Source organism: Colobus angolensis, unplaced genomic scaffold (assembly GCF_000951035.1).
Source record: "Colobus angolensis palliatus isolate OR3802 unplaced genomic scaffold, Cang.pa_1.0 Scaffold301, whole genome shotgun sequence".
Lineage (NCBI taxonomy): Eukaryota > Metazoa > Chordata > Mammalia > Primates > Cercopithecidae > Colobus > Colobus angolensis.
In genome coordinates this window covers 4732820-4747622 of record NW_012116278.1, presented here as the reverse complement: position 1 = coordinate 4747622, position 14803 = coordinate 4732820, and the positions used below count along the sequence as shown (strand labels likewise).

The 14803-nt window shown below is 40.1% G+C and overlaps 1 protein-coding gene across 1 annotated transcript in view; it reads right to left on the bottom strand.

The window, feature by feature from the left end:
• The window catches only part of FKBP15 (FK506 binding protein 15, 133kDa), a 106760-nt gene that overhangs the window by 6788 nt on the left and 85169 nt on the right, over positions 1-14803 (bottom strand). The window contains exons 19-27 of the mRNA XM_011950116.1: positions 14333-14447; positions 12463-12572; positions 12063-12170; positions 11520-11614; positions 10542-10644; positions 6379-6550; positions 3969-4105; positions 2207-2362; positions 1230-1382 (exon numbers count right to left, since the gene is read on the bottom strand). Of these exons, the coding sequence (XP_011805506.1) occupies positions 1230-1382; positions 2207-2362; positions 3969-4105; positions 6379-6550; positions 10542-10644; positions 11520-11614; positions 12063-12170; positions 12463-12572; positions 14333-14447 (1149 nt within the window). The remainder of the gene's footprint in view (positions 1-1229; positions 1383-2206; positions 2363-3968; positions 4106-6378; positions 6551-10541; positions 10645-11519; positions 11615-12062; positions 12171-12462; positions 12573-14332; positions 14448-14803) is intronic.

The window sequence follows — 14803 nt, the reverse complement described above, 5'->3', positions numbered from 1 at the left end:
TTTTTATGGCTGCATAGTATTCCATGGTGTATATGTGCCACATTTTCTTAATCCAGTTTATCATTGATGGACATCTGGGTTGGTTCTAAGTCTTTGCTATTGTGAATACTGCCGCAATAAACATACGTGTGCATGTGTCTTTACAGTAGCATGATTTATAATCCTTTGGGTATATAACCAGTAATGAGATGGCTGGGTCAAATGGTAATTCTAGTTCTAGATCCTTGAGGAATCACCACACCGTCTTCCACAATGGTTGAACTAATTTACGCTCCCACCAACAGTGTAAAAGCTTTCCTATTTCTCCACATCCTCTCTGGCATCTCTAAACATCAAGTCTTAAGCTCACCTAGGTCTGTTGGTGTCCACTCCCTCAGCCCCCACCCAAGACCCTCTGCCTCAGAGAATTCTATCTCCTCATCACTCGATTTTAACTCAAAACTTCCCTTTCTCTTTCCCAAGAAGGTTGCTTGCCTTGTTCCTAATCAGGTCAAAAATATAATGAAAAAAGAGCAGGAGGGTAGGTAATAACTCTAGTCATTTAGACATAAACATTCAGCATTAACAGCAACCCATTTGTCTGCAAGATTGCCTCCAAGATCTCTGAGCCAAAAGTTTTCAATTGGACACTTTAAGGAAAGAAACTGACCTCGAATATGGACTTTCATACCATGTCCCATCTCTTTCTTTTTCAGGCCTGATGATCCCACCACACCCCAGCCTCAATCTTATCTCAGTGCCTTTGCCCAGGATATTCTGCCTCTTTTGCTGCCTTACCAAAGCTATTTGTCCTTCTTGGCTCTGCTCAAATGTCACCTCCTTTGGGAAACCTTCCCAGCTCTCCCGGGTACTTCCTCTTCTGGGTCCCATAGCACTTAACGCCTATCTTTGTTTCTTTGTCTCCCTTTCTTGACTGTGAGATACGTGAGGGACAGGTTCCTTGTATGCACTTTCTTTAACACAGTGGATGGAATACAACTGACTCTCAATAAATACTTGTTTAATAAATGAAGGATCCAATAATAATGGAAAACATGTTCCGGAACACTAGTGCTGTTCTCTCTTTTTCCAGGTCACTGACCTATCACCCCAAATAAGTATGTAAAAGATAACTGACAAGCTAAACAAGTGTGGTTTTGTCTTCTAGCTATTAATAACTTTTAGGCTCAGAAGGATCGACAGAAATTAACTGGGCTGCCTAAACTGTTTGGCTCAAGAAAAATAAGTACCTTTTCCTGAAGTTGTACCAGCTTCTGCTGATAGGTGTCTCTCTGTGCGCACACCTCCTGGTACTGCTGCAGGTGCTCATCCTTGGCGGAGGCCAACAAGTGTTCACATTTTGCTTCCCACTGGGTCTGTAGCTCAGCCTGTACTAAAGACAGCTGCCAAGAGAAAGTAATGACCATATCATCCTTGGGGGCAGGGGAGTGAGATTCCATTGCACCTAGGGAAGCCCATCTTTCAAAAAGCAAAAGAATAAGCTAACAGCCCAGATTTAACTGGGAAACTGTTTAAAAGACTCTCATTACTTTTAAAGTAAATACACTTCTTAAGATGTCATTGGTTGTCAGGACTCCAAAAGGTACTCCAAGCAGACAAAAATGTGCCTATTTAGATAGGTTCCTGGAGGGCAGGGTCATGTGATCATTGCTTTTCAGGGTCTGAACCCTAAATTTTATAGGTTCAGAAACTTTTTTTCACCAAAATTCCCAGAGGTGGTCAAACTGAGGGCACCAATGAACTCTAATTAAACAAACATATGCATATAAATTTTAAACTTATAATCAGAAAGGTTGCTGTTGCACAGACTAGAGATCCAGCTGTGTCCTGCCACTATCCCTGGTTTCCTTCCTGATGACCTAAATAAATCCCTTCCTTTCAGGGATGATAATGTGCCTGAAGGATGGTGTCTGATGGTTGATGGCTTTGGCCTATATCATGTTTGGAGTTTTTTGATAAGGAAACTATTTTTCGTTTTTACTTATGTAATTAAATATGAACTAAGCTTTAAAAAAAGAAAGAAGATTCTTCATTCGATTCCTGGCTCTCTTGCATATATCTGGATTACTTTTTCTACCTTTCTCCAAAGTGAGAGTATCAGCTATGAGAAATGTCATCCTAAAGGGTAAGGAAGAAACTAGAAGCTTTTCTCTCTGAGTCCTTCACACCTTCCCTCTATTTCCAAAGTGCTTCAGTTTCCCATTACCTGTTCTGCAGCTGCTTGGTCTGTGGACACTCGAGTCTTTTTCAAGAGCTGTCGAAGTTTGTCCAATTCTTCCTGGTATGACTTGCGAATTTCATCTATCTCCTCCTCGGCCTGAGAACGCTCTTGAGCTGACTTCTTTTTCCTTTCTGAGAGGTTCTTAGGAACAAGAGAACCATCATCAGCTCTAGCTTATTAACGGAGAATCAAAAGGGATGATGGCGGTGGCAGTTAATTACCTTGTGGGATCCTTACTCCATTTCTGGAAACTTCATTTTTTAGTTTAATTTTCCCCTAAATATTTAACATTCTTGGATACTGGGTGAGGAAAATGGTGACAGGAGAAGGAAGACAAGAAGAACTTTACCCCTCTATTAAGAGCTAGGGAACATCCTAACTTTAATGAGGGTACAGGAAATCAGACATTCTCATACCCTGACAGTAAGAAAATGAATGGATATACTCTCTTTGGATAGTAATCCTCTGAAAAGCCTTTAAAAACACACATATCCAGAAATTCCACAAATTGTAATTAAGGATTCAGTAAGTCACAGTCATAAAGAGTGTGTTACAAGGATGGTCACTATAGTAGTATCTAAAGTAATGACAAACTGAAAACAGCCAAGAGGTTAGAAGGAATTGGTTAAAAATAAATAAATAAAATAGAAAAAAAATCCTAGAAAAAAAATGTAATTGCAGACCAAGATTTACCCTCTTAAAAGGCACTGGGCCAAAACAGCTTTACTAATGCAATTACTGAAGCCTCAGGAGCAGTTTATTCTTTTCATATTTCAACTATTCCAGAACATACAAAAAGATAGAAATGCCCTCACTTTGTTCACTTAGTCTTTCCTGATATTAAAATTTTAACCAACAAAATATACTACAAATAAAGTGAAAAGACAGCAAACTAGAAAAATATTTACAACATCTATGACTGGCAAAGGATCGATACACTTAAAAGGGTTCACAAATTGAACTAATAATAGGATAATGGACACTAAAAAGAGATACCTAAGAAATATAAATAGGTATTAAATATATGAAAGCTTTACTACTAATAAAAATACACATTAAAACAAGATAACATATTTCACCTGTCAGACTAATGAAGAATAGAAAAAGTGATATATGTAGAATGGGGAAGAATGTGACAAATGGGCTCACTCACATAGTGCTGAAAGTGTAAGCACTATTCTTTGAGGATCATCTGGTAATATTTATAAAAATTCAAATATGTAGCCTTCCCTTTGATCCCGTGATTCTTACTCATGCAATCCATCTTATAGGAATGCTGAAACAAATTTGCAAAAACAGTTATATGAGAATGTCCATAGAAGCAATGTTTAAAATAATGAAAAAATAAAAACATAACTATCCATCCGAATAATTAAATAAATTATGGTACAGCCTCACAGTTGGCTACTATGCAGCAGCAGTTAAATATGAGAAAGATCTTCTTATGTAGTACAAGGCCATGATATTTTCCTAAAAAGCATGAAATGTGATGTAAAAAAAATTGTCAGTATACATACATGTATGTGTGTGTGTGAATGTATGTTTTCTACATACAGAAAACAATCTGGAAGGATCATATACTTTATAATTGTCACCTCTAATGTATGAGATTAGAGAGGGGAAAATTTTTTTTTTTAATTTTACACTTTTCTTCATTACAATAAGCACATACTATTATAATTTGTAAAAGGAAAATTAAAATGTTTATTAAACAGCTAATTCTGGCCAACTGAGTTGTAGAGTTTACCTTTTCCAAGGACTCCTTCTCAGCTCTAAGGTCAGTCAGTTCCTCCTCCAGGGATGTCACCTTGAGTTCCAGTTGTTTCCGGCTCTGCTTTTCACTTTTGAATTTGGACTGTGCTTGCTCAGAGGTTTCTTGGAGCTCTGGGATACAGGAGCAGAGAGACTTGGCTACAGAACCAGTGCTGTGGTGGGCTATGTGTTATCCCAGCAGTTCTTTTTGTAAGTTATTTTTTGGAGACAGAGTCTTGCTCCATCACTCAGACTGGAGTGCAGTGGTGTGATGGCTCACTATAGCCTCCATCTCCTGGGCTCAAGCAATCCTCCCACCTCAGCCTCCCAGAGTGCTAGGATTACAGGCGTGAACCACTGTGCCTGGCCCCAGTGGCTCTTTCAAAGCTGCATGCTTTGATTTCCCAGTCCTACCACACAAGCAGCCTCTGCTCACTTCTTTCAACATCACCTCACTGACCAGCAATAAGATATGTCAAGCTGTCAGCTGACCCCTCCATCAACCCATATTTATCCCACAGAAAGTCATCTCTGTGTGTACATGTCACCTTCTCCACATACAAAATGGGAAAGAAATGTCCCCAGCAGTCAGAAATGACCTTTGAAACAGATCACTCCCACAATTCCATTTTGGCCACCATCTTAACACACTGGACCGATCACTGTTTAGTATTAGTCTGGGTTCTTTCTCACTGCTTGAATAAGATAGTCTCAACTTTCTTGGTAGCTGGGGCATTCTACCAAGAATTTGCTTTCAAAACATCCCTTCTCAAATAAAGCTCTTTGCAATAAATAAAATTTGTTTGGGAAACTTTTGAGACTCTTATGGCTCTTGAGGTAATTGTCATAAGCACCACAAAAGCAGCAAGGAGACATCTGAACAATATTCAAATCTAAGACTGTCTAACATGTTTGCCTCACGTGGGCCCAGTCATGCTCTAAAAGGCAAGAGGTGGGCTGGGAGCAGTGGCCCATGCCTGTGAATCCCAACACTTCGGAGGAATAGGGTGGAAGGATGGCTTGAGGTCAAGAGTTCACAACAGCCTGGTCAATACAGTGAGACTCCTGTCTCTACAAAACATAAAAAATTTAAGAAAAAAATAAAAGTGAAGGGATGTATCTTCAAGGTAGCACCTTACCCATTGACATCATTGTTTTTTAGTTCTCTATTAGGCAAATGAACTTTGCTTCCACCCAACTCTGCTGCGGCTCCAGCTACCCCCTGCCCATTAGTCGCATCTCTGCCTTCCATATTTGTTTCTATACACCACGGTAGATTAATTAACCTGCTGGTCTTCACTAATCTTCTATCCAATCACCATGTCTTGCCAGGCACTGAACACTAATATGGAGGAGAGGACTTTACAAAGATGAGCAAAACACCATGCTTATCAAACTGTGATAAGGGTTATAATAATGCACTAAGGCTGGGCGCGGTGGCTCAAGCCTGTAATCCCAGCACTTTGGGAGGCCGAGACGGGCGGATCACAAGGTCAGGAGATCGAGACTATCCTGGCTAACACAGTGAAACCCCATCTCTACTAAAAAAAAAAAAAAAATACAAAAAATCTAGCGGGGTGAGGTGGCGGGCGCCTGTAGTCCCAGCTACTCAGGAGGCTGAGGCAGGAGAATGGTGTAAACCTGGGAGGCAGAGCTTGCAGTGAGCTGAGATCCGGCCAATGCACTCCAGCCTGGGTGACAGAGCGAGACTCCATCTCAAAATAATAATAATAATAATAATAATGCACTAAGAGATAAAGGATTTTTTTTTAAAGGATCAAATGTTCTAGAGAAAACCAGGAAAGCTTCTGAAAGAGGCAGACTTTGAAGAGGCCTGAAGGCGAATATTGGTAACGGTAGGCATGTCAAGTCCAGAGAATAGCATGGATAAGAAGCAAGACAAGAACTACAGGATGAGCCGAAGAGCAGCCAGCAGGCTTGCTGGTATGGTCAGGGCCAGGATGAACTGAACAATATAATGGGAGACAAGCCAAGCAGGAGGGGCCTTGAGTGTCAGGCTGAAGAGCTGCAATCCATCTTCTAGGAAAGAAGAAATCACACCAGGAAGCATCTCTTTTTTAAACTTCCACTGAGTCATGAGTTAGAACAACACATTAACTCTTCCAGGCATTTGAAGCCAATCATAGGTACCAAAGATTTTGAAGCCAACACCTCCCCAAACAAAAGGGAACTGTGGCACTGATCAATTCCACATGAATAGTCAGTTCTTTTATTGTTCCTTCTGTAAAATAATCATGTAGATTTTATACTAGTCTCCTTTAATTTTTGGTGCAGTCCTTCAAAAACTTCATAAGCATTGTGCCAAAAAGATTGAGAGGAAGAAAACAGCTTAATTCCTTGAGTTTAAATGGCAACAATCCCAGCATCCCCAACCTAGTACATACCTGAGAGCTTTGCCTGCACTTTGGTGAGCTGGCCCCTGAGAAGATCCGTCTCCTTCAGGCTTTCTGTCAGTTGCATCTGCAGCTCTGTTTCCTTTTTTTGGTGAGCAGTCATTTTCAGCTGTAGATGAGAGACCTGTGCAGTGGCCGCTGCTAACTCCTCTGTCACCTTGGCCTGAATAATAACAAAGTATGATGTCACTTTAAACATAGGTGTTCTTCATGCAAGTAATGAACCAACCTCACATAACTCTATGTAGACTGAACTAGGAAACAGGGAGTTACGGCTGCCTTGAACCTGTATTAAACCAAACTCAAATTATGGGGGTGGACCATCTCTCCTATACGATTATATTACTACTATTATTACAACTCCTATACTATTGTACATATACTAGTATACTTTAAAAAATTCTTTTTTCGAGATGGCGTCTCGCTCAGTCATCCAGGCTAGAGTGCAATGACATGATCATAGCTCACTGTGGCCTCAAACTCCTGGGCTCAAGCAATCCTCCCACCTCAGCCTCTGGAGTAGCTGGGACTACAGGTGCAAGCTACTATGCCTGGCTCTATTACACCTTACATACATTTTTACAGTTGTCTATTTCCTTTTTATCATTTGTCTCTTCTTATTGTGTTCACTGTACCCACTTGTTTTAAATATATTTATTCCCTGCCTTATTCCCAAGTCTTTATCAGTTTTATAGATTACATTTAAAATCTGATATTTTGACTCTCCTAAAAAACGAAAATAAAGGCCGGGCACGGTGGCTCGCGCCTATAATCCCAGCACTTTGGGAGGCAAAGACGGGCAGATCACAAAGTCAGGAGTTCGACACCAGCCTGGCAACAACCCAGTCTCTACTAAAAATACAAAAATTAGCCAGGTGTGGTGGTGGGCACCTGTAATCCCAGCTACTCCAGAGGCTGAGGCAGGAGAATCACTTGAACCCAGGAGGCAGAGGTTGCAGTGAGCTGAGATCATATTCCTGCCTGGGCAACAGAGCAAGACTCTGTCTCAAAAGAAAAATAAATAAATAAGTAAAACAAGAAAATAAAATTGTATATAAAATAAAAATAACATGCACTGCTCTGCCTATGGGGTAACCATTCTTTTATTCCTTTACTTAATAAACTTGCTTTCACTTTAAAAAATAAATAAAAATAAATAGGCTATAAATGAGTATCTGAGAGCATATGTAACCTTTAGACTAAGCTTTAAGATATTTATTTTTGCTATTCAGTAGCCTTAGGTTTTCACCTCCTAAACACAGAAGACAACGAAATCTAGAACTTCCAGATATAGGAGTGGCTTTCATCTACTCACTGTCCTGCTTCAAATGGCCTAATGAAAACAAAACTAACTCAGAGCTCAGAGAGCTTTGCATCTATTCATAGCTCAGAGAGCTCACTAATGACAGAACATGCACCTCTCTCACAAGCACTTGCAGCAGCTAAAACACTGGAAGGGACAAATTCCAAAGGCATGCCAATGAACTGGAGGGTCACTCTCTTGCTAAAGGTTAAGCAGAGTGGAAAATCACCCAAGAGCTCTTTTTATCTCAGGTCTTTAGCTAGAAAGGCCTATCAGAAGCATAAAAATTAATGCTGTCCCCCAAATGCACATGTACACAGAAAATAAGGGAATGGATATCATTATTTTTGAGTGGAAGGATTTATATTTTATGTTTGCTTATCTGTATTTGTCAATTTTCCAGACTGAATAGATGCAACTTTTATGATCAGAAAAAAATGTGTGTATGTGTGTGTGTGTGTGTGTGTGTGTGTGTGTATAGATGTATTTATAATTTCTTTTTAAGGTTAGGGTATAATCAAGTGAGATGGGAAAACACAAAAAAATCTACACAGTGGATGGGATGGCTCCCTGGTTCCTACCCTGGATCAAATTCTACTGCTGACATGGAGAGTGAGAAAAAGCAAGCAATGACAGGAAGAACCAAGAGTTCAGAAAAACAGTGAATAAAGCTTGCAAGGTAAAAGCAGGAAAACAGTACTCAAGAGAGATAGTAATTTGACACAGGAAAAGAAATATAGCTGAATGGAAATGGGGTCCTATGCAGGTCTTTCACCCTTTCATTTCTGAGCCTTGGTTTGTCCCTCTAAAATAAAAAGGTTAAACTAAAAAGGCGACCTCTAATAGCTCTTCCAGTTTTAGCCATTATTCCACGATTTTTTGTGGTACTGTATCACAATAAAAAATAATTTCATTCACCAAATACTCATTGAGCCCTTAACCATACCTTTCTGAGCTGTGTCTGAAGGCAGAAAATTGCCTCCAGGGATGAAAGGACTTTGCCCATCTCCCTTTAAAAGGAGAGATCACAGGAAAACTTAAGTGAGAAGTGGATCAAAAGAAAAAGAGGGGAGAGTCAGGGCTCAAAAAGTTTCACTGAAATAAAGATGATCAATTAAAACATATGGTACTTGGCATCCCAGTCATATTCATCACGAGATTCCCTCAAAAATTTGTGTGAAGCATGGTATCTATAACACAGTGGGTCGTGGCAGATACTAGCTGTGATTACTATTGTTGTTATTACTTCTACTGTTTTGCTATTATAAACAGAGCATCTACTGGGCTCAATGCATGGTATCAGACATCTCTGGGGTTTATCAACACGAAAACATTTGGGTAGATCACTGAGCTAATTCAGGGGCTGGCAAACTATGACCTATGAACCAAACTGACCTATTATTTTTGTAAATACAGTTTTATTGGAACACATACACACACAAAACAGTGCTTCTCAACATGAGAATCACATGCTGAACTTCTTAAAAATGCTGCCCCTCCAGAGATTATGACAAAAGAAATCACTGACAAGAGCAGTAATTCCTACACCTGGAATCTATTGGATCTTTTTAAAAGTTCAGATTCAGACCCCAGCTAGATATACTAAATTGGAATCTCTGGAGGTTCGGGATTTAAGAGTATCTAGTTTTAATCAAGCACCCCAAGTGAGTCTGAGGCAGCCAGTGTTTGCAGACCACTGATCTGGAACAAGTTACAGTAATCATTTTATCCCTGAATAGTAACAATGAGGCCAAATAATATATTTAGATGCTCCGTATAGGCCTAAAGAAAAAACAAACAAGCAAACAAAAGGAGTAAAGGAAAGGAAGAGAAGAAATAAAAGTAGAGGAAGGAGAAATAGTAAAAAGTGCATTTAGTGGGTGGGGAGCGGTTAAGTGACTTCAGCACTACCTAATGATAACAATGTCACAGGCTGCTGATCTTCACCTAGGCATTAGGAGTCAGTCACATACATAAGAAATGGTATAAAGTAATGGGAACAGAATAGGGTCAGGATTGGACAGGGCTGTGCAGGATAAGGCACTGCTTATCTGAGAATAAGAGGTCACACATTACTTGCCTGGATTCTATGGCTAAGAGAAGACAAAGATTAGCGTAAGACATAGTAAGGAATCCTCATTACCAGAATATGAGAAGTGAGTAAACGCCACAAGTTACAAGTGTGTTCAATCTAACTTTTCATCAAGGAAAACATTAATATAAAATATAAATGATTTCTAAACCTCTGAAAAGAAAGACAGCAGATGAAAAAGTCAGGATCTCCTAGCTGATGAGTGGTAGCTCAAACAAGAAGGAATCCATTCAGGATCAAGAACGTCACTGGAGCAAGGGGAGAAGCGAGTTTCAGAATCAGCAGATCCCAACCCAAGACCTGCTAGCCTTCCTTAATGCTACTGCAGGAACAGGTCAAAATTCCTAGTTTTGAAAGGATTGAAGTCAAATAGAGTATTTAAAATGCTTTGACAGACACAGATGAAGGAGCAAACAATCTTAAATTCCACTAAAAAGAACCTACACATCTGTTACCTGGCATAATGGAAATTTTCTGTTGATTTTGTCAACAGACTAAATTTAGTTTCTAATAAGCTGTGTAATTCTTACCTAATCAAATTACTAAGATCAGTGATTATTTTTGAGTCACCTTACTGCAAAGTATATTATAAAACAGAAATGTAGATGATGGATACATGAAAACCTGCTGGGAGATTTCTAGTTCTTTTTGCAGTGATGGCAAAAATTCTGTTGGAAAGCCGACTGGTGAGTATGTACATGGGACATTCCTTAGCTCCACCCATCCTGACCTGGGCTTTTCTCTCCCCAGTTGCTTTACCTTCTCTTGTTCAGCATGCAATACTCTTGCCTGTGTGTTTTCTGTGGCAGTCTGAAGTGAGTTGTTCCTCTTCTCCATCATCAGGTTACTCTGCTCAACATACCTGTGAAAGAAATAGGGAAAAAGAAAACACTTATCAAGCACTGAGCACAACCCAATGCCCAATCTGTCCTCATAACATTGCTGCTCTATACCTTCATCAGAAGCTATCTGAAAGCATTTTCTTTTCCTTAGATCTGAAGTATTGAGATCTAAAGAAATCAGGTTGGAAGCAGGAATCTGGGCCAGCAGTGAACTCTACCCTGAATAATGGAGAGGACAAGAATGTGAAGGGTGTGTGATAATGGGAATGAGGAGGAAGAGACAGGAGTAAAGAGGCTATAAGAAAGAGGGAAGAAGAGAAAGCCACTCCCCCAGCTCTGTCATGTGGGAGACAAGAGACAGCAGAGAAGAGAAATATGGGAGAATGATTTTTTTAAGTGAAATGCTGTGTTGTGATGTGTTCCATTCACCCTCCCCACACATCCCTTCAAATCTTCAGAAGTATCTACAAAAAATACAAAATCCTTAGGTTTTATATGGGAATCAGTGAAGTTTTGTCTGAGTTCTGGTGGATAAAACCGAGTTAACCCACACAGAAGAGAGAAGAGTTGACACCAGAGTTCTGTAAGTAATAAATAGTACCAGTTTTAAAGATAAAGAAACTACGGCCAGCAGGAATCAATAACATGCCCAGAGCCACAAAATGAATGAGGGTCAGAGCAGGAATCAAACACAGGTCTGCCCTACATCACAGCCCACTGAGCTCCTTCTACTGCAATGCCTCTCAGAAAACAGGCAATAATTCACATGACAGGCAGGAAACAGAAATGGCAGAAATATATATGTACTGCCCTAAACAAATACATGTACTTAAGCTGGGCATATACACAATAAACCTTTTTGTCCATCCTAGCCAGGCCCCGTACCTGTCATTACCTCTGATTTCGTTCAATTAGTTCACTAATCTTGTCATTCTGTTCTTCTATCCGATTGCTCTTTTCAAGGATTTCTTGCTTCAATCTTTCATTTTCCTAAATTCAAAATATATGACGTACAATTTAAGTGTCTTAAGAGAAAAGTGCCAGATAGAAGAGAATCAACTTGAACTGACAGGTGACACTGTTAACATATTTTGAGACAAAACACCAGAACTTATGTCTACATGTATGTTAAAACAACACATCAGATTATACCTGATGGATACAAATCACTAGGTCCAATGAACTGAGTGAACAAATGGCTAAAAAAAAAGAAGTGAAATTCTGAAGTACGGTCAAAAAAGCAATGTTTCCTTCAGAATATACAGTGATAAGTCACTTGGATGGAATTAAGCCATAATGGATTTTCTAGAATTGTCTAACCCAGTGTAGCATTTATCACAGGTTATTTCTGGGGTGGAGGTGTTAAAGGGTAGTACCTCCGGGAAGACAGCATGGGTAAGACCTTCAGCCTGAGTGGTCTGTTCTTAATCACCCTCACCTGAATGATTCGCTGGATGTTGCTCATAATCATGCTTGTTTCCATTGTAACTGACATGCTAGGAATAAGCATGGAATTGCCAGTACTATGTTTCTGTAACTCTTCAACCTACAAAAGGGATACCAGAGAGACCTTATGAGAAATTATAAAACGAAGAAATACAATTTACCCAAGATTTGACCCCGTTGTTAAGGGGGTTAATGAGTTCCTGAGACAATCTCTAACTGTAAGTTAGAGTTTTCTGCAAGTAACTGGATCTCAACATAATTAACTGTCCTTGTAGTGATATAACCTCTAACTACTACCAATACAGGAAACCAAAGAGGAGTTTACCTATAGCTCTGGCTGCTCCCTGTTTACATCCCCACTTTCAACATGGCCCCAACCCTGACTCAGTCACCTTAGTCATGAGATGATCCATTTTATCAGCCACTTTGCTGACTGCCATTCGAATTTCAGTGTTATGTTGCCGGGCTTCAGTCATGAGAAATGAAGCCATATCACCTGATCCTAAACAGATATAAGCCAAAAAGAAACTTATGAAACTGGAGCAGAGGAAACTGTATGAAGAAAAGCCAGTAGCTCTTCCAGTAGAGGAAAGAAAGAAATTAATACTTCCATACACTAGGAAATGCTATAGGTGACTTCACCCTGTCAGAAGATACACCGGAGAGAGTAGAGGCAAAAGGGCTTCAAAGTGAACAAAAACTAAGCTGTGTTCATGCAAAATGCATCAAAGGCTACATCTGGTCCAAGTGCACAAATATGCCCACTTTGCACTGCAATAGCACTGGCAGCACAGATTGCTTTCCCGTTCATCCAACTGCATGCCAGCATTGTACCAGGTACAAGGAATACAGCAGTAAACAAAACACAGCTTCTGCCCTTGGTGAGCTCTTAGTCTGGTTGGGAGACTGACATGTAAAAAAATCATTACAAGAGAGTGTATTAAGTGCAAAACAATGAACCATATACTAGGTATAAAAGTAGCACAGAGAGCTGGGCGCGGTGGCTCAAGCCTGTAATCCCAGCACTTTGGGAGGCCGAGATGGGCGGATCACGAGGTCAGGAGATCGAGACCATCCTGGCTAACACGGTGAAACCCCGTCTCTACTAAAAAAAAAAAAAATACAAAAAACTAGCCGGCGAGGTGGCAGGTGCCTGTAGTCCCAGCCACTCAGGAGGCTGAGGCAGGAGAATGGCGTAAACCCAGGAGGCGGAGCTTGCAGTGAGCTGAGCCACTGCACTCCAGCCTGGGCGACAGAGCGAGACTCCGTCTCAAAAAAAAAAAAAAAAAAAAGTAGCACAGAGAAAAGCACGATTAACTCTTTGCTGACATGCATACATAGTTGTGTTTGTGGGAAGAGAGAAAAGAGGGACAGAGAATAGTCAGGGAAGGCTTCACAGAGGGAGATGACAGTTTTGATGGATGAAAAAGCATATCCCAGATGGAGAAGGACAGAGCTTCCAGATAAAGGCTACATCCAGGAAATCCTGACCAGTCCAGAACCACAAATTATGTTGCAGTACATACTGGCTTCTTCCTACCACTGTCCTAATACCAAAGCTGATTACTAAACAGAAGACAAACAGCAGAACAAGGCAGGATTCCATCATAGCAGTTTACACTTTATCTTGGTTTGGTTTTTTTACATTAGATACTCATACTTGTACATGCATACAAAAATATCTGAAAAGTTACCCAAGTAACTGTTAACAACAATTTTCCAAGGCCAGGGGGTTTATGGATGGGAAGGACAGTAACTTTTCACTTTACATCCTTTTGTGCTGCTTGACTTTTTTATAAAAGTCTCTTATTTTCATAATTAAAAAATTTTAACAGAGTAGCTTTCATTAGAGATACTAAACACCTATGTATTCAACTTTCTCCCAATTTCCTCCAATGTTTTGCTCTTTTACTATTTTCTCTAAACTCTAGCTATTCTAACAGAGGAATTAAAAGGGCCAGAGGAGAATATCCAAGGAACAAAACACAGCATGGGGATGTAAGGAAACATTGGGGGATGATGGAAATGTTCTAAAATAGGATTGTAGTGATGAATGCACAACTCTGCAAATTTACTAAAAAACTTTTGAATTGTACATTTAAAATGAATGAATGTATGGAATACATATTATACCTCAACAAAGCTGTTAAAAAAGAGAAGAAACAATGAGTAGAGAGCTGTTGGAGTAAAAATGAAAAAGGAGCAAGAAGAGGGAAAGCACAGCAAGAGCGAAGATGAGAAACTGAGGGATTCACTTCCTACCTTGGAAATGGGGAGGCTGAGAAAGCGGTGCTGGGTACAAAGGCCGAACAGGCTGCAGCTGGGAGGTGACAGCAGATGCCTGGGGATAAGCGTAGGCTTGCATACCTGCATAGGGCTGAGAAACTGACGAGTTACCGCTGCTTGATAAAACGTTCATGTCTTTCTTTTTTGTTCACGTTTTTCTTTGGTGGAACAAAGTGGATGAGCTGGGAGGAGACTCAAACTTACTGAAGCTAGAGATGGGTAAGATCTGGGTTTGGCAGTGGGTAAGGACTACAGCAGGAGAGTTATCTATCTAACCCAGGGGAAACCAGTCACTAAAATCCTACCCAGAAACTAAAGAAAGTGTATCTTGGGTCACTACCCAGTCATCTGGTGAGATGATTTAACTAAGTAGGGATTCATTCCCCACTATCAGGTCTATTGTCTAAGAAGTTTTTAGATTAATAAACTCTGCTTAGCTTCCATTGA